Source organism: Eptatretus burgeri, chromosome 2 (genome assembly GCF_056783735.1).
Source record: "Eptatretus burgeri isolate ZD-2024b chromosome 2, Ebu_testis_v1, whole genome shotgun sequence".
NCBI classification, from domain to species: Eukaryota; Metazoa; Chordata; class Myxini; order Myxiniformes; family Myxinidae; genus Eptatretus; species Eptatretus burgeri.
Genome location: NC_140962.1, coordinates 49,628,117 through 49,655,045, shown reverse-complemented (window position 1 = coordinate 49,655,045; position 26,929 = coordinate 49,628,117). Strand labels below are relative to the sequence as shown.

At 41.8% G+C, this 26,929-nt stretch overlaps 1 protein-coding gene across 4 annotated transcripts in view; it reads right to left on the bottom strand.

Annotated features, from left to right (window-relative positions):
• Positions 1-26,929, bottom strand: part of NEB (nebulin) — a 439,712-nt gene that overhangs the window by 160,041 nt on the left and 252,742 nt on the right. For all 4 annotated transcript variants that reach the window (XM_085869257.1, XM_085869259.1, XM_085869258.1 and 1 more), the window contains 24 exons: positions 26,654-26,758; positions 25,459-25,566; positions 25,036-25,347; positions 24,447-24,650; positions 23,907-24,011; positions 23,135-23,242; positions 17,412-17,723; positions 16,845-17,048; positions 16,537-16,641; positions 16,285-16,392; positions 14,453-14,764; positions 14,086-14,190; positions 11,889-11,987; positions 11,664-11,765; positions 11,431-11,538; positions 11,022-11,333; positions 9,194-9,298; positions 8,485-8,589; positions 7,228-7,332; positions 6,540-6,647; positions 5,085-5,198; positions 4,091-4,288; positions 3,726-3,830; positions 2,862-2,966 (listed from right to left, as the gene is read on the bottom strand). In XM_085869257.1, coding sequence (XP_085725383.1) covers positions 2,862-2,966; positions 3,726-3,830; positions 4,091-4,288; positions 5,085-5,198; positions 6,540-6,647; positions 7,228-7,332; positions 8,485-8,589; positions 9,194-9,298; positions 11,022-11,333; positions 11,431-11,538; positions 11,664-11,765; positions 11,889-11,987; positions 14,086-14,190; positions 14,453-14,764; positions 16,285-16,392; positions 16,537-16,641; positions 16,845-17,048; positions 17,412-17,723; positions 23,135-23,242; positions 23,907-24,011; positions 24,447-24,650; positions 25,036-25,347; positions 25,459-25,566; positions 26,654-26,758 — 3,654 coding nt within the window. The remainder of the gene's footprint in view (positions 1-2,861; positions 2,967-3,725; positions 3,831-4,090; positions 4,289-5,084; positions 5,199-6,539; positions 6,648-7,227; positions 7,333-8,484; positions 8,590-9,193; positions 9,299-11,021; positions 11,334-11,430; positions 11,539-11,663; positions 11,766-11,888; positions 11,988-14,085; positions 14,191-14,452; positions 14,765-16,284; positions 16,393-16,536; positions 16,642-16,844; positions 17,049-17,411; positions 17,724-23,134; positions 23,243-23,906; positions 24,012-24,446; positions 24,651-25,035; positions 25,348-25,458; positions 25,567-26,653; positions 26,759-26,929) is intronic.

The window sequence follows — 26,929 nt, the reverse complement described above, 5'->3', positions numbered from 1 at the left end:
CTCCACCCCTAACACCAATCTCCTATTATTCCCTCCACCACTGACAACAATCTCCTATTATTCCCTCCACCCTGAACAACAATCTCCTATTACTACCTCCACCCCTAACACCAATCTCCTATTATTACCTCCACCCGTAACACCAATCTCCTATTATTACCTCCACCCCGAACACCAATCTCCTATTATTACCTCCACCCCTAACACCAATCTCCTATTATTACCTCCACCCCTAACACCAATCTCCTATTATTACCTCCACCCTTAACACCAATCTCCTATTATTACCTCCACCCCTAACACCAATCTCCTATTATTCCCTCCACCACTGACAACAATCTCCTATTATTCCCTCCACCCCTAACACCAATCTCCTATTACTACCTCCACCCCGAACAACAATCTCCTATTATTACCTCCACCCCTAACACCAAGCTCCTATTATTACCTCCACCCCTAACACCAATCTCCTATTATTCCCTCCACCACTGACAACAATCTCCTATTATTCCCTCCACCCTGAACAACAATCTCCGGTTACTCCCTCCACCCCTAACACCAATCTCGTATTATTACCTCCACCCGTAACACCAATCTCCTATTATTACCTCCACCCCTAACACCAATCTCCTATTATTACCTCCACCCCTAACACCAATCTCCTATTATTACCTCCACCCCTAACACCAATCTCCTATTATTACCTCCATCCTTAACACCAATCTCCTATTATTACCTCGACCGCTAACACCAATCTCCTATTATTACCTCCACCCTTAACACCAATCTCCTATTCTTTCCTCCACCCTTAACATCAATCTCCTATTATTACCTCCACCCCTAACACCAATCTCCTATTATTACCTCCACCCTTAACATCAATCTCCTATTATTACCTCCACCCTTAACATCAATCTCCTATTATTACCTCCACCCCTAACACCAATCTCCTATTATTACCTCCACCCTTAACACCAATCTCCTATTATTACCTCCACCCCTAACACCAATCTCCTATTATTACCTCCACCCCGAACACCAATCTTCTATTATTACCTCCACCCCTAACACCAATCTCCTATTATTACCTCCACCCTTAACACCAATCTCCTATTATTACCTCCACCCCTAACACCAATCTCCTATTATTACCTCCACCCCGAACACCAATCTTCTATTATTACCTCCACCCCAAACACCAACCTCCTATTATTACCTCCACCCTTAACACCAATCTCCTATTATTACCTCCACCCCTAACACCAATCTCCTATTATTACCTCCACCCTTAACACCAATCTCCTATTATTACCTCCACCCCTAACACCAATCTCCTATTATTACCTCCACCCCGAACACCAATCTCCTATTATTACCTCCACCCCTAACACCAATCTCCTATTATTACCTTCACCCCTAACACCAACCTCCTATTATTACCTCCACCCCTAACACCAATCTCCTATTATTACCTCCACCCCGAACACCAATCTTCTATTATTACCTCCACCCCAAACACCAACCTCCTATTATTACCTCCACCCTTAACACCAATCTCCTATTATTACCTCCACCCCTTACACCAATCTCCTATTATTACCTCCACCCTTAACACCAATCTCCTATTATTACCTCCACCCCTAACACCAATCTCCTATTATTACCTCCACCCCGAACACCAATCTCCTATTATTACCTCCACCCCGAACACCAATCTTCTATTATTACCTCCACCCCTAACACCAACCTCCTATTATTATCTCTGCCACTGATGGTGAAGGAGGTTATGTTTTCACCCCTTTCTGCCTGTTTGTTTGTTAATTGCCGGAATCCTTCAGATTTTGGCAATTATGTTGGTCAGTTGTGTGCGTCATTCTGCGTGTCTTCTGTCTGTCTGTTTGTTTGTGTGTTTGTTTACCCTGCAGCAGCCACACCATTTCAGCGATCATGACCAAACTGGGTACAGACGTCGGCCATGGTCCAACTTAGACACTTGTCGTTTCTGGTGATTCTAGGTCAAAGGTCAAGGTCAAGGTCAAGGTCACCGAAAAAACTGAAATTCTTATTTTCGCAATACCGTCCGCTAAAATGCTCGTATCGACTTCAAACCAAATCCAAAATGTGCATCTTCCAATACTGCATCCAACCATATGTCTCATTGGGGTTTCACACCAACACCCTTCTTGGCGGTCGGGGGTCGAATGTCAGGGGGGTCGGGTCAAAAATTTCAAATTGTGATAAAAATGCCATTTCAAGTCCGATTGACTTCCAAGTTATGATCTTGACCAAACTAAGTACTATAACTCATTAAACAGTTGCACTATCGACTTAGAAGAACCAAATTGATTTCCAGGTTTTTGATTTTATGGAGATATAACAAAGTTATTCCGGCAATTCCTTGCTCAACGAGCAATTTCATTTGTTTGTTTGTGTGCGGGATATCTCGAAAAGTTGTCAACGGATTCGGATGAAATTTTGTGGACAGGTTGGGTGTGTGACAAGGACGAACTGATTAGATTTTGGTGAAGATCCGGATCCAGATCCGGCTACGAGAATTTTTAAAGTGATTCTTCACCATAGAGAGATCAGACCAAAAACGATATAGAGCACAATATCTCAAAAATGTACTGGGCCAGAAATGTTCTTGTAGATCAGGCATTGCGTGGTGGATGTATGCGCTCTACCGAGTTTCCTTCTAGTTTCTCATGAGAGTAGACAGAAATATGATGAGTCTCTCCTAATCATCAGGCTTTTGTCCAGGATCTGATACTGTATGGATTATAAGTTATCGTCCTAACTACAGTGAAAGTCATAGATCAAAAGATCACCGAAATAAAAAATACTGTTTCCCTATTGCTTACCTCACTACTCTGCTGCCCACTCTTCAAAGCTGTGAGGTAGGCTGGAGTCTTGGTTACTTGTGTATAGAACTGACGCTGCTTCTTGGCATCTGCGTGGTACTCATTCTGAAATACATTAGCACTTATGTTAGTTCAGATTCACAGTAAAAAACACAAAAAAACGTGTGTGCATGCCAGCAAGATGGGTGCTGGATCAATGATGTCATCAATTATAGGGCATAAGCCAAGAAAGAAACTGATGGCCTCGTCCAGAGGGATATGGCTTCTACCGTTTTTGCTTAAGCTATTGCAAGGATTGTGTGCTAAGAAAAAGTATGTGTTGAACTAACAGTAGCTAGTGTGACAGCATGTAGTATATCATCATTCATGGGATTAAGCATGCTACTGAGTAGCGCAGTGACACAAGCCATAGAAAGTCCAGTGTATTGAAGTTGCCCAACTTCAGAATGGCCAAAATGACAGCAAAGTTGCTACAGAAGTTGAACAAAGTCTTCCCTGTTCAAAAAGGTTATCTTTCCAGGTCAGTGGCACTCATTCATGAGTCATGTCGTGACACTCATTCCACTTCTGAGATATATTAAAGAGTAATACCGATTGCATAATACGTCAGTGAAACACCTGCAAGCAAATACAAAGTGTGAGACCAGCCAACCAGCAGGTTTTATCATCAGGATTGGCATACACTGATCCTTAAGCAATTACTGACAGTTGGACATGTGCTTTATTATAATCAAATACATAATATATAGTTGCATGATACTAACAGCAACATTGTGAGTGACTTTGATACAACTGTTTTAATCCCCTGGTTGTGTAAGAAGTATTGTTGTTGATGAACATGGCCACAAGACACTGTGATCTCACCAGACTGACTAGTTCTTGGCTGTGCTTTGAATGAAGGAGCGCTGGAGTGTCCCATGTGTAACATCCAATTCCCTTGATCCAATTAAGGTCATCCTTGTAGAAAGACTGAATGAAGTAGAAGAAAGGAGACATGTACGTGTAAAACAAATAACCAAGTATTCACATGTTTAATCAGCTGGGATCTGTGCAGATTACAATATGAGATTTATGAGGCACAGATGACTCAAATGGAATTTAAGTCGAACAACAAACTACATTTTTGAATTAGCAACATGAAAGAGATTTCAATGATGACATATGTAAATGGGTCTGGATGCAAAGTGCTGGGTAACGATCAAGCTGGTACTCAGACACAAGCCACTCACGTCACTTTGCTGATCGTATGCTTTCCTCGCTTGGAAGATCTCCTGACGGTCAGCAAGGTTACACCACTCATGCGGATGGGCACGATATTCCAGATCACTCAGGATGCGTTGGCAGTTCTGGGCTGTCTTGTGGGCGATTAGTTCAGCAGGAAGGTGTATGTGGAATTTGTTGTCATGGTAGAGTTTTCTATACCCGAGCTGTGAAAAGTGCAAGGGATTACTTCACCAAAACAGCAACAAGGATGATGGTCAGTAACAGTTTTTCTGTGCTGATATTTACTATGACTATTTATCCTTACCTGGCAATGAAATACCAAAAGTCTATGATGGATGGCCACAGTAGAACCTGTCCTGTCTGATTCAAATTTTTATGTCCTGATATACATATATATCCTCAGAATCCTTGATAAGTACTCCAACCTCTAGTTGTACCACAACGGCTGAACATTTCGGCCAGCAACACATGTTTAATGATGCCTTCACTTGCCTTTGTCAACAGCAAATTTCCTGTTAACCTCCTCTTATATATACCTAGGGTGGAGGAGGTGTGCCTTATATGTTAATCAACACAAAGCTGATTTTGCGAGACTGTGACATTACGTCAATTCTACCATCATCCAATGGCAAGCTCGCATCCGTTACAGACGTTCATTAAAACCATGTGTATATATATATATTAAATCACCTTAACAATGTCCATGTGCCGTTCCCACTATCCCCACTTCTGCTCCCCAAACACCAGTGAAATTAAGTAGATAAACTGATCGATTTAATTAATATGGTGTTGATATTGTGTTGGTGTGATAGGCCAAAGGGTCTGCTCCTGCATTAAAGTTCCTTGAATGGTATTTCCCTGAATCCTGTCAAAATCTCCAGTAGGTCTACATGCATTAGTATCCCAGATAAATTGCTGAACCAGAGTGGTCAACATTAAAAGGACATTAACTCTGATTGCCATGAACCCCGGGGTAATGCAATTTATTTCAATACTTACGTCACTGATGAACTTTGAAAAATTGATCTTCTTTGACAAGGCTGGGTACTCCTGAAGGGTCTTCATGCCTGCAATGTGGCCTTTCATCTTTTCATAGTTCTCTTTGTACTTGACCTAGAAAGTGGTATTAAATAGGGTATTATTATTATCAGTATTATAATAATAATTATTATTATTGTTGTCATCCATTTGGAAGAAGGCCTTAAGACTAAATGTTCTAAATGAACAGTGAGAGAGAAGAACTTTTTTTTCAGAAACATCAATCCCTCACCAGGGAGAAAGAACATATAGTTGGGAGGTTTAGAGGAAGGATCACAGGCATGGAATGATACACAGCAAGACAAGAAACTCATCTAATAGTTTGTCAACAAGGGATCTGACACTTAAACATCTGTCTACTACACCAAACAGGCTAAATAACAATTAAAGAACACACACACACACACACACACACACACACACACACACACACACACACACACACACACACACACACACACACAAACACACACACACACGTTGCCTTGAACAAACAAGCAAAGAAAATACAGAAAACAAAAAAGAAACCTGCGACAAATGTGTAAACTCTTGAAATACCAAAACAAAGACCATGGTTCAACATTTTGGCCATGGAAGTTGTGGCTGGTGCCGCAGCGTCACATTTGTCTCTCCTGGATTCTGTGGAATCTAAAGCTCTCAAAATTATTGGAATCTCCTGCGATGAGGCCAAAGCACAAGATGTGTTGCTCTCACATCACGTGCATGTCAGTTGTCTGTTTTCTAACATCGATTCTCCAACATTGCCCACTGTGTGCTCTCAGTCTCCCGACCCCCTTCCCCAGCAACTTCAGGATGCGCTCGTTCTTCCAGTAAACCCCCTCTTGGTTAAACTTCCAAAATCCAGACTGAATGCACACCTCAACTCTTTTATTCCTCACTTCTCTCACCTCGGGAACCGCCTTCCAGAGGATGTTCTGTCTCACTCTCTTCCCTCCAGGATTTCAAACAAACAGTACACCGCCATCTTTCATCATCCCCAATTATAACCAATGATCTTTATTACCCCCATTAACGTTTCCTAACGCAACTATCTTACTTGCCAGTTTCAGTGTTTCTTCCCCACACACTCTCCTCTTTCCTGTTCATTAATTCTCTTGATGCTTATCCCACTGTCAGATAGATATACCTTGCCCTTGCATGCATGAACCTCATTACCGTAAAGGGGGGAAAAAACATTGCTTGTGTTTGATTATAATTTGAAAGGCAAGTTAGGATCAATAAAAGCAGTTAGCTCGATGCACATTCTAATGTGACCGAGAAAGAGATATATTTTATGGTGAACTCGTCTTAATCGTGAAGGTTCGTGTCATTCTGCATTGGTGGACAGGTAGAACAATATTCTGTTGATTCCATCCATTGTTCCTAAAAGAAACACGTTGATTATTTCCAACATACCTCGCTTGACGCGAGGACTGCATTTTTGGCACGTAGCAACGGGATGTAGTGCATATCCAACGAGTAGTCCTTGGCTTTGCTCTCTTCCCAGCCTTTCTTGTACAGATTCTGAGAACAGTGCACAAATATATAATTAATTTATCTATCTCTGTATATTATAAAAGCTAAATGTGTCAGGGGAAGGGGGAGTCAAAATGTTTCCCCCCATGACGTGAAACTCAGTACAGTCCTTTAATATGTAGTTTCCAACCATTGTTATTCAATTATTCACAGTACTGGATGAGTTTCCTGATGTCACTGAAATCAAAGTGATATTTTTGGCTCCGAAACATTTTGGGAAAGAGAAAACTCTTTGACTCCCCCTCATTTAATGCAAAAACAATAATAATGTCATCAAAAACAATAATAATGTCATATGGTGGCAATGATCATTTGTTTCATGACAATGGAGTTTGCTGGTAATTTTAAAAATGAACATAATTCTACCCCTGATGTATGATGACAGCAACAAAGTTAGATTGACATTAACAGATGAACTTAGTGATGATCATTCTGGTGCTGATGGTGTTGATTTTGATGAACCATCAACAATAATGGTGATGATGATGATGATTGATGACAGCTCATTGATGATGATGAATTGCTCATGAAACTGGTGAAACGAATGGTGGTTTTGTTGTTTCCATACATTGCTGGCCAGCTTGGTGCCTTCCTTTGCCAGGATGACCAGGGGTGTATCAGGAGCGGGCAGACACCGTCCTTTCTCGTGGTTAAAGCTTTCCTTGTATTTAACCTGCAGGTACAAAGACAACAAACCTATGTGAATAAGTTTAAGTTGCTTTATTAAGAGTAGAAATGAAGATCTTCAGAAATTGATTCACAGCATTGTGGAGGTGTTAGAAATCCATGATTTGAGGCTGTTGGCATCTCTATTGTTATCTATGGTGCAACATTGGCTGTGGATTTGTTGCTTACATGTGGTGAGGATGGGGTGGGAGGAGGTCAGGAGGGATGGTGGGAGTGGGTGGAGGGGGGGGGGGAGCTACAGCTTTAGTAATTCAGTTAGAATCAGAGGCCATGTTGTTCAGACTATGTTGGCATTTATTGACACTTTCTCCCCATGCAAGCTTCATAACACCCTTACAAGCAATCTGCAGCTTCATGTGCAATTTGAAATTCCTGCGAATGCTCTCCATTGCGTGTTGTTTTGTTGCTGCTGTATGTAATTTATTCTTTCATTTTATGACTTTATTTTCTCTTGTGCTGTTTTCTCTTTTCCACATTTCCAATTTTTACATTTTGACATTTGTGTCTTGTTTGTTAATTTTTTTTTCACTCTTAATTTATAGAGGTGTCATTTGCACTGAAAGCTTCAAATACGTGCTGCCTCTTTCTGTTGCCATGAGGTTTCTTTCTTTATTTGCTTGTATTCCAGTTTTATTCTTTATATATCTCATCTATAAATAACCTGTAAACATTTGCTGTCGCAAGGAAAATAGTTTATGTAAATATGTACAATAGTATATTGCAGCATCATTTCACGGTAACGTAACTTACAAACATGGTGTGTTCCAGGATAAGCATGAAATTATGTTGGATGTTTGTATTTAAATCCTCATTGTAATTCCCAACATGTTGGTGGTGGGCAAAGCTAAGAAAAAATATTGAATCTTCTTAATTGGTTAAGGATCGGCTTCTTTGATGTTCCAATCTGAGCACGTAGCTGATGATGCGAAAACGATAGGTGCGAATCCCACATACCTTGATGATTTGTCAAATGTATACTAATGTCTTTGAAAGTAATGTAAAAGTATTGATGCATCACAATGGGCTTGTCCTACATGTGACGTATGTCCCAGCTCCACAATGTGCCTTTGTTTGCAGTTAAAAATGAAAGAAAAATTTGATTTCCCAAATTTATCTTTGCAGTGGTTCAAACACTCACGTCACTGTACAGGTCACGGTTATGCTGTGCCAGGACAATCTCAGGCCTGTCTGGAACGTGTGTGAAATTATCCAAGGTGCTCATTGCATCCTTCTTGTACACAACCTGATTGAAGAGATGGGAAATAAGGGACAAAGGAAGCAAAGAACACAAAATTGAAGGAGACAGTCAAGAAAAGAGAGGAAGAATTGAGTACAGAAGACATTTTTTTAGCATAAAGGGGAAGATTTAATGACAAAGATAGGATTGGGAGCAGTAAAGATACACCCCCCCCCCCAAAAAAAACATGCATTGTTGGATCGAAACAACAAGGAATACAACTGTTGATGGACTGCGTTGGTGGACAAGACAATGAATTTTTCCAAACAAGAGTTTTGAGAAAGCAGAAGTTTACCATCGTGAGAAACTAGGTGAACCTGACATTTTGAGTGCTACCCTTCATCAAGAAAGGTATCGCTCGAAACGTCAGATTCACCTTATTTCTCATGGAGGTAAAATTAAAATTTCTCAACTAATTTTTAGGAGAAATACACATGATGATGAAGCACTTGTTAATTCTAATTTTACACCTTACAGAGAAAAGAACATCCCTGAAATAAGACTTACTGCAAAGGATCATCCCATTACCCATAACAATGACAGTAATCAAAACAATCACAAAAAATACAAGGAAAGTTAGAGGATTGGCAAAAAAAAAAAGTACACATACATCACTGAAGATCTCATGAGCATTCTTCACTCTCTTATGGTCAAAAGACTCCAGAGGAATCCAACCAATCCCCCTGGTCCACTGCAAGTCCTCCTTGTACAGTGCCTGTTGTGCAGAGATATTGGTGAATGTGGTAGAGAGGAAGACAAAGAGGTATTAAAAACGACTGGTCAGTGTGTGATTTTAATTCATACTACCAGGACAAGCATAAGCAGTTTCCTGATTTTTTATTGAGATGCAGTACAGTTTCCAGTTCCATTGCAGTGTGCCACTAGTTAGGCTGTCCCCCCGCACAGTGGGAAATTGAGTTTTGCAATCACGTGTTTATGTCAATGGTTGTTATCTCCATATGTGGGTTTCAGAAGGTGGAACAGAGTCCGACTATGGCTCGAAGTATCCACCTCCGTTTTGGTAAGGGATCATGTTTCATGGACCAAGCTGTGAAGTTTTCTTGATACATGCACGTGCATGCCCAGGCCATAACATTTTTACCATTTCAGCTTTTGTTATCAAATTTTTGCCAAACCTTCATTATGAGAATATGGAGAAGACTAATTAATAATTGGATCAAAAAGTCAGGGAACAGTTACAGTGAATACAAATAGGCCTCATTATCCCGTACATGCCTGGTGTTGGCATAATGGTTAGCGTGATGGGTTTGGGATCCTAGGATCCGGAGTTCAAATCCCACTTGGCTGTTGAATTAATACCAGGTGGGGTTGACTCTGCCTGTCATCCTTCCGAGGTCGGCGAAATGAGTGCCAGCTTGCTGGTATCCTGTGTCGGAGTGGTGACCCGTCTAATATCGTGCCCAATAGCCAAGGAGACTGCTTAGGCAGCACCAACACTCTACACAGAGTATGATCCCGATGGATGAATGGATGGATGGATCCGTCCGCCATGCATCGTGAGACGGCAGGGTTTTTAATAGCTTCCGTGTTTCTTTATTTACCATTTGAGCGTTTAGAATCAAATTTTCAACAAACCTTTATTATGAGAATATGGAGAAAAACAATTAATAAAATTTACTTTTTTTGGTGTTGTTGTTTTCATCAAGTTTTGTTCGAGTGCAAACCGGTGTAGCAGGCCAGATTAAGCCCCCTCCAAACTATACCCGGGTATAGTCTGGTCTCGGAAAAAATATACCCCGGGGTATAAAACAACCCAGGCTGGTTAGGGTTAGAGTTAGTCAATCAGGATGCCAAGAAAACTGAAGCGTATTGTTGTTGGATGTATTGGAGATTCACCTAACTTTAAAAGTTGGTGAATCGTGTTGCAATAACATGTGCTTCCTTTTTGATAAATTCAGGGATAGCTTATTTAAACCAATCCAATCATATATTTTATTCAGCTCATGATTCATTGAAGTCTGCACTTGATTAGCTTGCAATGGCATTCGAGCGACTAAAATTGTGTATTGTAGTGGATAAGGTTGTGTCATCAGCGTGTGAAATAAAATCAAAAACTTAATACTGTATCCCTGAATATTTTGTGTGTCTGAGTGTGGGGGTATAATGTGGCCTTGGGGGGTATGAAATAGCCTAACCTAAATAATACCCCGGGGTATAAACTGGACTAGCCCAGCATATACCCGGGGTATAAAACAGGCTAGCTCACTTTAACCCCGGGTATAGTCTGGGCAGGGGGTATATCTTGGGCTGTTACACCAGTCACGGATGGGCTTTGCATTTTGAGATGTTTTCTATTTGTATTTTGCATCAAATATCATCAACAACATATGACCAAGGAAATAAGATCCATGAAATCAAAATGTAAGGTGTTGTTTGGAGTGTGTAAAGCCATTACCGATTTGACAATTAAAACTCACATCAGAGAGGAGGTTGTAGGCATGTCGAGCCTGCAACACATCATTCTGATCAGGGCTGCATGTCCAGGTGTGGAGCTTCATTCTATAGTTACGGTCACTGACTAGTTCCTGTCCCTTTTTAGCCTGCATAACATTTAACATGGTCTCTGGCAAGTGACACATCGCCTTTGTCTGCTCGTAGTCCTTCTTGTACACAAGATTGCTGAGCTGTTGCCCTGTGCGGAATGCCAACATCAGCTTGGGATCATCCTTTGCAGATAGCAGTGCAAGATAATGGCCTTTTTGTTTTTCATGGGCCTCCTTGTACTTGACCTGAGAGGAAAGGGACCTCATGGTAAGATAATCCATCAATTCAACACATTAAGTGCTGTAAAAGGTTGAATTGATTGTAAAAACATTGGCTACGTACGTTGCTGCTTAGATGCAAGGCCTTCTGTGCCAGCAGCATGTCCAGAGAGTCAGGTGGAAGCTTGTAGCTCAAAGCTTTACTGGATTCCCAAGCACCCTTATAGAGTTTCTGATCAGGGAGGGAGTTGAGGCTTAGTATAAGGTAATCGGTGTACACACATTTGTTTGCAATAAGCACACAAGTTTATGGTAACACCGACATCAATAAAAACTTCAAAAACACCAACAACTTACATTGCTTGCAATCTTTGCAGCATTCCGGGCATTTTCCAGATAAGGATTGTCCACATAACTGTACTGGGACTTCATCAGGTTCCACTCCTCCCTGTACTTGTACTGTGGCAGGAATAAAAGACAAATTTTGTTTCAATGTATACTTCTGGTGTAAATTATCATCCTCGACTCATACGTTTATGACTTCCAAAAAGCTGCAAATATTGGAGTGAAATGGCAGCGTACATCATTCAATTTGTCTGTCGATTCCTTGGCAGTGACAAAGTCCACACGGTCTGGCATAATGGAGAAAGGCTGTTCGCCAAGCTTGATACGGTACTTATTCTAAAAACACAAACAAAAAGAGGGAAAATCAACACAAAACCAATCAGCCTTCATTGCTGTGTATGTTTCAATAATTTAGATAAATCGACATGGTATTCATAATGTATGACTTTCCTTCAAAGGTACTTAAACACATGAGGCAGCCATTAAGCCCATAAAAACCTGACCAGAAGGGTCTACTCTTTTGTTTGAATGGTTTTTTTTTATTTCGTGTGCATCCACTAGATGCTGCTTGCATCATTGCTGGGAGTGTGGTTGTGCTGCTGATGCAGTGTCCCCTATTTCCACTTTTCCAGCAAGCGCTTCTTCAATGGCCTGATTTCTGATCATCAATTTGGATTCAGACCAGGTCACTCTACCTTGGACTTGCTGCTCTTGCTTTCCCAACAATGGATGGAGATCCTCAATGCCAGACATGAAGTCAGAACCATCTCCCGAGACATATCACGTGCTTTTGATATGGTCCGGCACCCTGCCCTGCTCACCAAACTCTCTTCCTATGGTATTCAAGACCATCCCCACTCATGGCTCGCAGACTTCCTCTCCTGTCACAGCCAACGTGTGGCCCGAAATGGAGTTCTCTCATCCACTCTTCCTGTCCAAGCTGGAGTTCCTCAAGGTAGCGTTCTGGGCCCTGTTCTTTTTTCTGGTTTTCATCATTGATCTCTCTGACTCTCTGGAAAATCCTCTTTATCTCTTTGCTGATGACTCCACCCTCTACTATGCCATCTGTCATCCCTCAGACCGGCAAGCAGCAACATCTTCACTCTCTGCAGATCTGGATAAAATCACAAACTGGTCCAATTCATGGAACATGTCTTTCAATCCCGACAAATCTCACACCCTCACTATGTCTCTCCGAAAGGACCATCTGGAACCCCCCCCCCCAATCTACTTTCTCAACAATCCTCTTGAACAAGTCCTTTCATTCCAACTTCTGGGTCTCACTATCTGCCATGATCTTTCCTGGGAAAGCCACATTTCCAAGCTGGCCTCCAAAGCCAGTCGCCGACTGGGAATCCTATGTTGTGCAAAGTCCTTCCTTGGCACACCTGAGCTCCTGACCACGTACAAAGCTTCTATCCATAGCTTGATGGAATACTGTTCTCCCTTCTGGGCTGGTGCTTCCACCTCTAACCTTTCTTGGCTTTACACTGTGGAAACCATGGCATTTAAAATCATTGGTATCTCCCGCAATAAGGCTGAGACTTTGGGTCTCTCACTCTCCCACCGCAGGCAGGTCAGTGATCTTTCTGTATTCTACCATCTCCTCTCCGGCCTCGCCCCCCCTGTTCTGTCTGAGATATGTCACCCCCATATTTCCGCAGGGTGCTCAAGGTCCGCCAGCAACCCCTTTCTGGTATAACTACCAAAATCAAGAATCACTGCTCACCTTCATTCTTTCATTCCCCTTTTTCCCACCTTTGGAACAAACTCCCACACTCTCTTCAATCCCACTCTTCCCCGAAGGTGTTCAAAATAGTTGTTCACCTTCTCTTATCTCCCTCCATCCAAAACCACAATCTTTTCGACCCCCATTAATCCACCCAAAACACACCTCCTTCAAATTCCCTGCTTTCCTTCCTGAAAGTCCCTGTCGTGTTCATCTTGTATACCCCGTGTTCCCCGCCCCATCCCTCTCCCTTCCAGAGATCTCCTAATGTCTCTGTTCCCCACTGTTTTGTGTTTCCCTCTCCCACCCTCTTGTCTCCTGTTCTCCTTGTTGTACGTTCTGTATGTTCACTCTTATACGAGCCTTGACATTATATATATATATATATATATATATATATATATATATATATATATATATATATATATATATATATATATATATATATATATATATATATAAAATACCTGGTACTCATTTTGCCCACCTCAGAAGGATGACAGGATGAGTCAACCAAACTGTTGCTATTTAACAACATGACTTGGGCCCAAACTCAAGACCCTAAGATCTGAAGCCAGCCACCTTAACCGTTAAGCCAACACCAAGCTTTGAATGATAGTGTGAGACCTTTAATTTTGACCACAAAATGTACATCTTATGTGGAGATGTACAATCATCAGTGAACAAGGTAAAGTGTAAACTCACTTCACTCAGGATATGTTGTGCGTTTTCAACACGTTTTATGTCCACAGATTCATTGGGTAACCATCCGCAACCACGAAGCCACTCGAGGTCACCCTTGTACAACCACTAATAAAAAGACAGCCGGTGGGAGGAAAACCATCGTTAAATCATTGTAATCTGCACCAAGATATCAAATAGGCACAAAAAACAGAACATATAGAATGTTTTGAGAATTACTTGATGTTTAAAAAGATATATTTAATTAAATAATTAATTGCAAAACAACAATAGAATGTGAGTCACATATACTGGGTGATTTGAAGAAAAATGTACAGACACAGACTCTTTACTTTTAAAAGTTGGACACCAATCTGAACAACAGACTTACATCACTCTGCTGGTCATAGGCCTTCCTGGCATGAATGACATCATTTTGGTCGGGAGCGCAGGTCCACTGGTGAAGGTAAGTGCGATATGGCTTATCACTGACAAGTTCCTGGAACTTCTTAGCAGAAACAATGTTCAACATGTCATGTGGCAGATGGCACATTGTCTTTGTCTTCTCATGATCTTTCTTGTAGACCAGATTGCTAAAGACTTTCGCCACATGGTCAGACCAGAGCATGCGTGGGTCATCATGAACACTCCGGAATCCCATCAGGTGACCCTTGCTGGCCTCATAGGCTTGCTTGTACTTGTACTGCAGGAGGAAGGAAAATAATTAAACTCATCAGACTGCATCATATCAAGAATTTTGGTTGGATTTAAGATGTTTGAAAGGCAGAGCAATGTATATTGATTGATTATTCTTGAGGGAATTTGTGGTTAGAGAGTTAGTAACCAATCACCATAGCCATGTGCTTACTGCTTTAGAAGCGAGTGAGATAACGAGCGTAGAACGGGGAATAATTATGGGCTTGACAAGGTGCAGACAATGTTTTCAGGAAGATCTTTCTGGTGGAGCACAGTACTCCTTTGCAACTTAGATGTGCGGAGTGGAGTGGCACAGTAGGGGGATGTTCCCATATTGCTTTAGTGATTCTGGGAGGCTTCCTCAATAAAATTTTAACATTTTCATGATTAAATCGAGTCATCTAGTACGTTCGGAAAATCTTTTTTTTTTTTGCATTTCAGAGGGTGGATCTTCGCTGATTTTAAAAATTAAGAAAATATTTTCAATGGTTACTTCTGCCCCACCGAAGGTGGACGGAGGTCATGATTTCACCTTGTTTGTCTGTCTGTTTGATTGTGTCTGCGAGCATGTTATCTCAAAATGTTATTGATGGATTCGAACCAAACTTGGTGGACAGCTTGGGTGTGTGATAAGGACGAATTATTTAGATTTTGGTTTAGGTATGGGTGCAGTGCAGATCTGGCCTATCGGTGGGATACCAAACGTAAACTGTTCAGCCTGGTGGAGGTATGCACTCTACTGAGTGCTGTTCTAATTTCTTCTGTTATACCTTGTATATTTGTCTATGATAGTTTCAATGCTTTTTCACGTTTACCGTATCATTATATTTAATGCATATCACGGAAAGAAGAAAAACTCCTTGCACCCTTCCTCTTTGAATTTGCGTACAGGTTTCTGCTTCTTTGCCCCATGTTGAGGAGAGTAGGCATTCTTAGTAATGCCTGTCTAGAATGAGCAGGTGCATAAAATGGTCATCCTGGGATCTACTCGGTGTATGGTGTCATGACCATTCAGGACAAATAACTCAACATTAATACATGACAATGTATACTTCTGCATGAAACCAGAATATTTTGGGAGATATTATATATGTGTACCCATGAGACCAGAAGATCACTTTATTCTGGGAGATTGAGATGTCCTGATAGACTTGGCAATAAATTAATTATAAAATCCTGGTCAACTGAAACATCAAAGCTGTTGAAATTTGGAGAAGACTGTATACATAGGATGGGAATGACTGCCAGTGAAGGTTATATCCAAACTAAGTTATAAACCAAAGAGAACGTCAAATTTGAACCAGCATCAGACGTACTGCAAATACAACTGTTTATCTTTGTTATTCTTGAACAACTGGAATATTACATTATTGTCAACATTCTTATGAACTGTCGTCCTTGACTAACCAGAGGTCATAACCCATTAAGATTGGTCACTTGATGGTTATTATTGCTACAACCACCTCATTATTTGAGCAAACTCAACAGTAAGTCAAGTGGCCAAGTCAAGATGCAATGAAGCCTTACATCACTGGCAATCTCTCGAGATGCCTTGGCAGCCTTGATCGGAATGGCATCAATCCTCAGATCATGGCCATGCTTCAGGGAGTCTTCATAACTAGCCCTGTACAATTTCTTTGAGTGGAGAGAAAGGAACAAACATCATCAGAAAGGCAAAGCAAGAAGAAGCATGGCTTGCTTATAAAAAAATGCCAGAAAAATGTGCCGAATAAGAGATGAACAACAAAGCACATTTCTGACTCACACCCCACTAACTACCTGGCTGGCTTGTAAAGAGTTCTCCTTTGCAGCTCTGATGCTCATCATCTCTGGAGTAATGTGGACAGATGACTTTTCTTTTTCCCAATTCTGCTTGTATTTCCACTGGAATTGCACATATAAATATCAGGATATAGAATGCCCATCAATATGTTAAAAATCCTACATTGACCAAAATGCAATATCATGAAAACACCCAAAGACATACATACAGTCAAGGTAGGTTGGAATTAGGAAAGTCCGTAAGAGATCTACGTTAATGTCTTATCATATATCCCCTCTGACATTAACGGCATCATGTATCTCACCTCGCTGATCTGCTCAGAATTGATCTTGGCTTGCTCGAGCTCAGGTCTTTCTACAATGTGAGTGAACGGGATGGTGTGCGGTTTCTGTCGGTAAATATTTTCGCTCAACATCGCCTGGGCTCTCTGCACCTTCTCCAGCTCAGGTGAGCCATTCGGGATCCAGCCACAGCCTTTGATCCATTCCATGTCCATCTTGTACAGGAACTAGGACGATAATCCAGGACAATTAAACTTAGCAGTGCCAAGGAATACAGATGCGTAGTTGGACAATAAAGCTGAGGGTGAATTTTTTTTTTCCAAATGATAGTGGTTCGCATTATACCGGAAGACTTCATCAACTTAAACAAAGTGCAGGAATCTCGTGTGAATCACAAAACGTTTTTTTTTTCCTGAGCAGACATTACATTTAGCAAGTTTTACATAATATTAAGGAGTTCAATGCAAACAAAGTTAGACTTCATAGAAACACAGATGCGTACTGCATGGATACTCAGAAATCTATGGTAAACTGGCTCGAAATCATGCTCCTTAACTTTTATATGGTTCGACAAAAGCAAGATAGCTCACATCACTCTGCAGGTCATAAGCTTTCCTGGCCTGGATCAATTCGTTCTGATCTGGCCTGCAGGTCCAGGTGTGCAGCCTTGTCCTGTATTGCCTTTCATCAAGGAGATCTTGTCCTTTTTTAGCCTGCACAATCTCTACCATATCCTGTGGCAGATGGCACAGGGCCTTCGTCTGCTCATACTCCTTCTTGTACACAAGATCACTCCGCAGGTTTCCCACGTTCAAAGCCCACCACATCCTTGGGTCAAACTTTGCATCTGGCACTCCCAGATACTGACCCTTCTGCTTTTCATATGCATCCTTGTATAGGACCTAGAAACAAGACCAACATGCTTGTTAAATTAAACAGTCAGAAAGTGTTGACATTTTGTGAAACATGAGTGCGCATATTAAACTTCTTCCAACAATCGACGTTGCAGCAAGTGAGTAAAAATAGACGTCCACTTGTTTTTAAAAAATATATAAAACACTTCTATCATGCTTTTGGAAAGCTTGTCTATAAATTGCATAAGCAGGAAAAGTACATTAGGAGACTTCAACCTGATTTTTTTTTCTTTACAATATCGAGGCTGATCGAATAGTAAGGTGACGGAGAGTATCAACTGATAGTGAGGCAATGGGGCAACAGTGGGACAACAATAGGCAAGAGAATGAAAGAACAGGAAAATACAAGAGACTGGAGGGGAGGAAACACTGCAGCCTGCAAGCAAAAGGGTTTGGTTGGGAACAGTTAATGGGGCTCATAAAGATTGTGGGTCACGATTGGGGATGACATGAGATGGCGGTGCACTGTCTGCTTGAAGCCCTGGAAAGAAGAGTGTGATAGAACATCTTGTGGTGTGCCATTTCATAAATGGGAGAACAAAATAGTGAAGTGTGTGGTCAGCCTGGATTTTAGAAGTTGAATCAGAAGGCAGTTACTGGAAGAATGTGTGCATTCTGTAGTTGATAGAGACCAGGGGTTAGAGGGCAAAGAGAACAGAGGGAGCAAGACCAGAGAAGAGATTGGAAGTAATAAAGAGGCTCCCGACTTGCCTGCGACGTGAAAGCAATCGACCTTGTGCTTCAGCCTCATGATGAGGGATTCCAATAACGTTGACAGCTTTAAATTCCACAGAATCCAGAAGAGACAGAAGCGATACCAGCACATAGGGAAGCACATAGTGAGTGGGGTGTTGGGGTGCCGTCACACAGGGGAGAGAAGTACTCTATTGACGAAGGCCTGGCTTTGAAGGCCAGCTTTGCTATATGGTCGGCCCAGAAGTTATGGCTGATGGTGAGGCCAAGAAGTTCAAGAGACCGAACCTCTTTCAATATCTGACCATGAAAATAGATAGGTGAGCTATTTTGATGATTCTCCCAGAGAAACAGGGTGAGAATATGAGATTTTCTGGAACTGAAGGACATGTTTCATTTATCATACCAGCAAATAATAATTTCCAGATAAGCAGAGACTGACTCAGTTGCTGTGTGTCTGTCATTGAGATTGGGTATCATATGATGCAATGTGGAGTCATCTGAACAGTGGAAGAGAGGGTTTTCCAGAGCATCTGAGAGGTTGTTTTTGTAGATGAGGAACAAGACTGGACCCAAGACTGCCTTGAGGAATTCCAGCTTTGACTGGGAGGGAAGAGGAGAGGGTTCCATTGATAGCAACACCTTGACTGTGTGAATGGAGGATGTCATAAATCCAGAAATGAAGGCGGCCTTGTTTGCTACGAGCAGAGCGTTAGGATAGTACACTGCGTCAAATTCCTGAGATATGTCAAGGGAGACAGTGTTGGCCTATTTGTTGATATTTAGGTGCTCCAATCTCCGCTGAGAAAGGAGCAGCAGCATGTTCAGAGTTGAGTGATGATACCGCAAAATGTCTTGCTCGTATAGTGGTCAGTGTTTCTTGTATACCAGAAACCCAATTTGCAGTATGGAACACATTTACTGTAGGAAGGTGGTGATGCCTGCTATACATCCAGAACCATCCCTGCCTGGAAGAAATGGCATGGACTGCAGCTTCTTCATGTAATGACAAAGTCCTAATATGAATGATATTGAACATATCTGTAAAAACTTGTTGCGTAGCATTAGTTCAATATCATGAGATGAAACTGAGGGCCCAGTCCTGTAAATATTCTATAGTTTTGATTTGCACAAAGACAGTCAGGTGAACCTTTTGGCTTCAAAATTCTTCTTCTTCTTCTTCCTCTTTCGGCTTGCTCCCGCTAGGGGTCGCCACAGCGGACCAACTGTCTCCATTTTGCTCTATCCTCCACATCTTCCATTGACACTCCAACCACCCGCATGTCCGCCCTCACCGCATCCATGAACCTCTTCTTTGGCCTTCCTCTTCTCCTCCTGCCTGGCGGCTCCATCTTCAACATCCTTCTCCCGATATACTCCGTTTCCCTCCTGTGCACATGTCCAAACCATCTCAATCTCACCTCTCTCACTTTGTCTCCAAACCGTCCTACCTGCGCTGTCCCTCGAATACACTCATTTCTTATCCTATCCATCCTCGTCACTCCCAACGAGAATCGCAGCATCTTTAACTCTGCCACCTCCAGCTCTGCTTCCTGTCTTTTAGTTTGCGCCACCGCCTCCAAACCATACAACATAGCTGGTCTCACTACCGTCTTATATACTTTCCCCTTCACTCTTGCAGCTACCCTTCTGTCACAAATCACTCCTGCAACTCTTCTCCACCCACTCCATCCTGCCTGCACTCTCTTTTTCACTTCTCTCCCACACTCTCCGTTACTTTGGACAGTTGATCCCAAGTATTTAAACCAATCCACCTTCCCCACCTCAACTCCTTGCAACTGCACCATACCACCACCCTCCCTCTCATTTACGCACATATACTCCGTCTTACTCCTACTGACTAACATTCCCCTTCTCTCCAGTGCGTACCTCCACCTCTCAAGGCTCGATTCAGCCTGCTCCCTACTCTCCCTACAGATCATGATGTCATCCCCGAACATCATGGTCCATGGAGACTCTAGTCTGATCTCGTCCGTCAACCTGTCCATCACCATTGCAAACAGGAAAGGGCTCAGAGTCGATCCTTGGTGCAATCCCACTTTAACCTTAAACCGGTCCGTCATTCCTACCGCACACCTCACCGCTGTCACACTGTCCTCATACATATCCTGCACGATCCTCACATACTTCTCCACCACTCCCGACTTCCTCATACAATGCCACAACTCATCTCTTGGCACCCTATCATAAGCTTTCTCTAAATCCACAAACACACAATGTAACTCTTTCTGGCCTTCCCTGTACTTCTCCATCAACATTCTGTAAAGCAAACATCGCATCAGTGGTGCTCTTTCCTGGCATAAACCCATATTGCTGCTCACAGATCGTCACCTCTCCTCTCAACCGAGCTTCCACTACTCTTTCCCACAACTTCATGGTGTGGCTTAACAACTTTATCCCTCTGTAATTTCCACAGCTCTGCACATCACCCTTATTCTTGAAAATCGGAATCAGTACACTTAATCTCCACTCCTCCGGCATCCTCTCACTTTCCAAGACTTTATTAAACAATCTGGTTAACAACCCCACTGCCATCTCTCCTAAGCACTTCCATGCCTCCACTGGTATACCATCTGGGCCAACCGCCTTTCCACTTTTCATCTTCTTCATAGCAGTCCTCACTTCATCCTTACTGATCCACCCCACTTCCAGATTCACTATCTCCACCTCTTCCAACCTTCTCTCTCTCTCATTTTCTTCATTCATCAGCTCCTCAAAGTACTCCATCCACCTTCTCAACACACTCTCCCTCGCTCGTCAGCACATTCCCATTTGCGTCCTTTATCACCCGAACCTGCAGCACATCCTTCCCAGCTCGGTCCCTCTGTCTTGCCAATCGGTATAAATCCTTTTCCCCTTCTTTTGTATCCAGCTTCTCATACAGCTCGTCATATGCCTTTTCCTTGGCCTTTGCCACCTCTCTTTTGCTTTTCGACGCCACTCCTTGTACTCCTGCCGACTTTCTTCATCTCTCTGACTATCCCACTTCTTTTTAGCCAACCCCTTCTTCCTTATACTTTCCTGTACTTCCTCATTCCACCACCAAGTCTCCTTATCTTCCTTCCTCTGTCCAGATGTCACACCAAGTACCTTCCGCGCTATCTCCCTCACAACTTCTGCTGTCGTTGCCCAATCATCCCACCCATCTTTACCACCATCCAGCGCCTGTCTCACCTCCTCCCTAAATTTCACGCAACAGTCTTCCTCCTTCAGCTTCCACCATCTGGTCCTTGGTTCAGCCCTCACTCTCTTCCTCAACCTCACCTCGAAAGTCATCCTGCAGACCACCAATCGATGCTGTCGAGCTACACTCTCCTGCCACAACCTTACAGTCACTAATCTCTTTCAGGTTGCATCTCCTACTTAAGATGTAATCCACCTGTGTGCACTTTCCTCCACTCTTGTATGTCACCCTGTGTTCCTCCTTCTTCTTGAAATACGTGTTTACCACTGCCATTTCCATTCTTTTTGCAAACTCTACCACCATTTGCCCTTCCACATTTCTCTTGTTGAGACCGTACCTCCCCATCACCTCCTCATCCTCTTTATTCCCTTCCCCAACATGTCCATTGAAATCTGCTCCAATCACCACTCTTTCATCCTTGGATACACTCTCCACCACTTCATCTAACTCACTCCAGAAATCTTCTTTATATTCCATCTCACACCCCATATGTGGGGCATATGCACTGATGACATTCATCATCACCCCTTCAATTTCCAACTTCACACTCATCACTCGGTCAGACACCCTCCTCACCTCCAATACCCTCTTGACATGATCTTCCTTCAGGATTATCCCGACACCATTTCTCCTCCCATCCACACCATGGTAGAACAGTTTGAAACCACCTCCAATGCTCCTCGCCTTACTCCCCATCCACTTGGTCTCTTGTACACACAGTATGTCCACCTTTCTTCTCTCCATCATATCAGCCAACTCTCGCCCTTTGCCAGTCATCGTCCCAACATTCAGAGTTCCAACTCTCACCTCCACACTTCTACCCTTCCCCCTCTCCCACTGCCTCCGGACTCGCCTTCCCCGTCTCCTTCTCCTCCTTCGCCCAGCAGTAGCACAATTTCCACTGGTACCCTGCTGACCACCGGTACCGGTGGCGGAGGGTGGTAACCCGGGCCTCGACCGATCCGGTATGGAAATTCGTTTTGTTGTCCGCATAATGATTTGGCATAGGTTTTTACGCCGGATGCCCTTCCTGACGCAACCCTGGTCGCCTCTTACGACACACAGGGATATGGTACACCTATTCTAACCGGGGCATACACCGGGCCCAGTACAACTGGTGCTCATTTCGCCGACCTCGGAAGGATGGCAGGCTGGGTCAACCCCCTGGTGTTTTCGACTTGGCTTATATATATTTATATATAGATATAGATATATATATATATATATATATATATATATATATATATACATTATATAAATACATATATATATATATATATATATACACATATACATACATATATTAATTCAGTGTCCCAACGGGGCTTGAACTCAGGACCTCTTGGGTCCCAAGCCACTGCCCTTACCACTGCGCCAACACCAGGCTATAAACTTTTGGCTTCAAAATTATGCCTCACAAAATCAAAGCATGTCATTAATCTAAAGTATCATCAAAAATCCTTGAAACATGTTGAGTTTCATTCACTGTTGTCTTACTTACATCACTAGCGATGTTTGTCGAAGCTTTGGCAGCTCTGAGTGGAATGGCATCCAGAGGCAACGTGTAACCTTTCTTCCTGTCCTCTTCCCATCCCATCTTGTATACTTTCTAGATTAAAGAAAACCAAACACCTCATTCATTATTCGTTTTATACAAAATATTTTTGAAAAATTGTCAAATGAGAAGCAATCAGTGCATCATGAAATTGTCAAAATGCATTCCAATGAAACGTAATGCGCAGAATCATATTAAAGGCACGTGACATAGTTCTGACGAGCGCTATTGATTGTTGAATCCCAGGTGTCATCCAGGTGAAAATTTTTGTTTTTGCATGTAAGTAATTATTGTAGTTACATGACTTCACACAAATAGCTAATGTTATTATAACTGTCCAAACTCTCTGTTACAACTCAGGTTGTAACCGAGCTACACAGCATTAAGCAATGATCTTGGATATGGCTCTGGTGAAACAAGATGGAGAAACCAGTCCTCACTACTGATTAAGAACATCATTTTTAACCATTTCTGATGCGTTGAAACAATTTTTCCATCATTCGTCAAATGTAGTTTACTTTTATCGTCCAATAGCGGCGACGTGCTCCATTCGAAATTGTGTGTTCGATATCTGTAGCTTATTGATGCCTCGGGTCGATCATAAAAGTTTGTGTCAAAGTGTCAAAGGCACTATTGCAAACCAATTGCAAATTAATAGTAGGATTTAAAAATAAAGACCAAATATAAGAAGAAGAAAAAAAGAGAACATGTGCTTAACCTCGCTAACGTTCATGGCATTCATCTTTGCCAACTGATGTTGTGGGATGTCCAGTGGTATCTGAACATTTTGTTTCTCCTTGTCCCAGACCTCTGTGTAGATCCTCTGGAGGGTTGCAAAAACAATCAAATGCAGAAAAATGTATTCGGAATATTCTTTACAAATCACTTTGACTGATCATTGCACCAGAAAGTATACACAGCATCTGTCGATACATCCCATATAATAGTCTCTGTGAGGAATTAGGCTGCCCATGAACATTTCAATGCAGAGAAATTACCCCATCTTAAAGTCTTCTCTGCATACAATATAATCCAAAAAACAACTGCATACAATATTATACAATGCCCTGAATGCAAGGCACTTGAGTGACATCCATTTGAAGTCAGGACCTATTCTGTTTGGAATTGTAACCAGACTATGGAGGTGCAGCTTGAAGGTGAGTTAGTACCTCAAAGCTATCCTTCAAACCCACAGAGTATATATAGATTCCATTATTACAATAGCAATTATTCTAACAATCAAATTCCAGTAACTTACATTGCTCAGCTGCTTGGAGTTGATTTTGGCCTGCTCAAGCTCTGGCATGTCTGCAATTTTGGTGAATGGGATGGTGTGAGGCTTCTGTCGGTAGAGATTATCGCTCAAGATCTCCTGGGCGTGATGCACCTTCTCAACATCGAGACACCCATTTGGGATCCACCCACAGCCCTTAATCCATTCCATGTCCATCTTGTACAGCCACTGCAATGGGAACCCAGACAAAAGCATTTAACAATACTGTACCTTTAATATCCAGAAGGAAGAGCACAATGAAGATGAAGATGTTTGTTTGTTCAACTATCTTGTATCAACTATTATCCTACAATTATTTGAAACAGCTATTTCTGAGACATACCTGCTGAGAGTCAGCCACACAAAGTACTTAACCATTAAACCAAAATAATTTAATGTTGTCAGATCTGGACAATTTAACAATGATTGTTAAAATCACAAGTAGTAACATATATTCAGAAAAATATGAATGTGTATTTTCTTTTAATCAACAGTAAAGTTGACCTTGGAAGCCTGGAATAGCCCTTCTCATGAATGAAGTACTGTATATTCTTTATGAATTGTAAACACTCACGTCACTTTGGAGATCGTATGCTTTCCTGGCTTGGATCACGTCATTTTGATCAGGTGAGCAGGTCCAGGTATGAATTTTGGTCTTGTAGTTCAAATCACTGACCAGCTCTTGACATGCCTTTGCTTGCACCAAATCTACCATGTCCACTGGGATATTATAATGGGTCTTGCTCTTCATAAAGCCTTTCTTGTATTCACGGTCACTCTGCATCTTGGCCACATGTATAGACCACACCAACTTGGGATCGTCCTGGAGACTTCTAAATCCAAAATGGTGGCCTTTTTGCTTCTCATAGGCCTGCTTGTACAAGTACTGGGGGATCAGAAGAAAAAAAAAATGTAAAAACGAAATATAACAGGAAAGCTTTATGACAAGCATTTAACAGTCAAAAGATTATCATGTGAGCAAAAAGTTCCGACTTACATCACTCGCAATTGCTCTTGAAGCTTTGGCTGTTTTCAATGGGATTGCATCCAACCTCATATCACAGCCAATCTTCTTAGCCTCCTCCAAACCTTGTTTATAAACTTTCTGTTCAATTCAAACGAGAAAATATTTTAGATAATATTAATCCCAACTGAAAATGTCCCGATTTATTCACGAGAAACATATATATATATATATATATATATATATATATATATATATATATATATATATATATATATATATATATATATATATATATATATATATATATTCACAAGGAAATACAAGAGGAGGCCACTTGGCCCGTCATAACTGCACTTCGTCAACAACACACTTCACATCAGCATGACAAACCATATCAAAACCACATCAACAGCATTTGTTCAAAACATATAAAGGTACAGTTAAACAACAAACTGTAACAATAATTTTTACCTGCACAGGTGATTACTTCCTCACAGGGTGCCACTGAAACAGCCTGCAAGGCCTGACCTGAAGCTATTTGCTCCTTCCTGTTTGCTTCAAAATCGGTGGAGAAGTATGTAAAGAAATTGGTTGGTTGGCTGTGCTTTTGTTTATTTCTTCTGATCAATAGATAATCCTAACTACTTTAACTTAATCAATTCTGCTGCTTCTTTAAGAGCCCCAAATATTCCCACCTTGTGGGATAGGCTGAGGAACATTTTTGGCCCAATTCTTTCATGAACTGGCTACAGCCAGGGCTGATGTATGACTGAAAGTACAGGAATTTGGAATTTGTTCAGGGTACCGGCGATATCTCACCTGCTCTTCAGGAAAACCAACTGTGGGATCTTAAATATGCACCATGGGGGACACACATTATACCGGCTATCCGGTTCTGTCATGAAAAGTCCGGTCTGCAAACCACCAGGCTGACACTTTTATAGTTGGGCCAAGTATTGAACTCAGATTAGACAGCTCACAAGTTAAGTGAGTTACCACTGTACAATCCTGTAAAACTCATCTTCACCTCATGTCAAATACATTATATATATATATATATATATATATATATATATATATATATATATATATATATACACATACACACACACACACACACACACACACACACACACACACACACACACACACACACACACACACACACACACACACACACTTGTGTGTGATCGTCATGTATGCATACCAGAACCCCTCAGCTTACATCACTGATTTGCTGTGCATTCTGCTTCGCCAGCTTTATCTCTAGTGTGTCCGGCATCACGTGGATGGTTCTTTTCTCCTTGTCCCATGCCTCTTTGTAGAGCCACTGCAAATACACACGCCATTGTTAAGTAGCCGATGAAGAAAGATAATGGTGGATAATTGACTCCATTTGTGTTCTGCCTTAAAATATTGGTCAAAAGATAGTAGAAGTTCATCGCACAAAATGTGGAGGCAAAACAACTCAATCTATTGCTCAAGTTCAATCATTCCATTT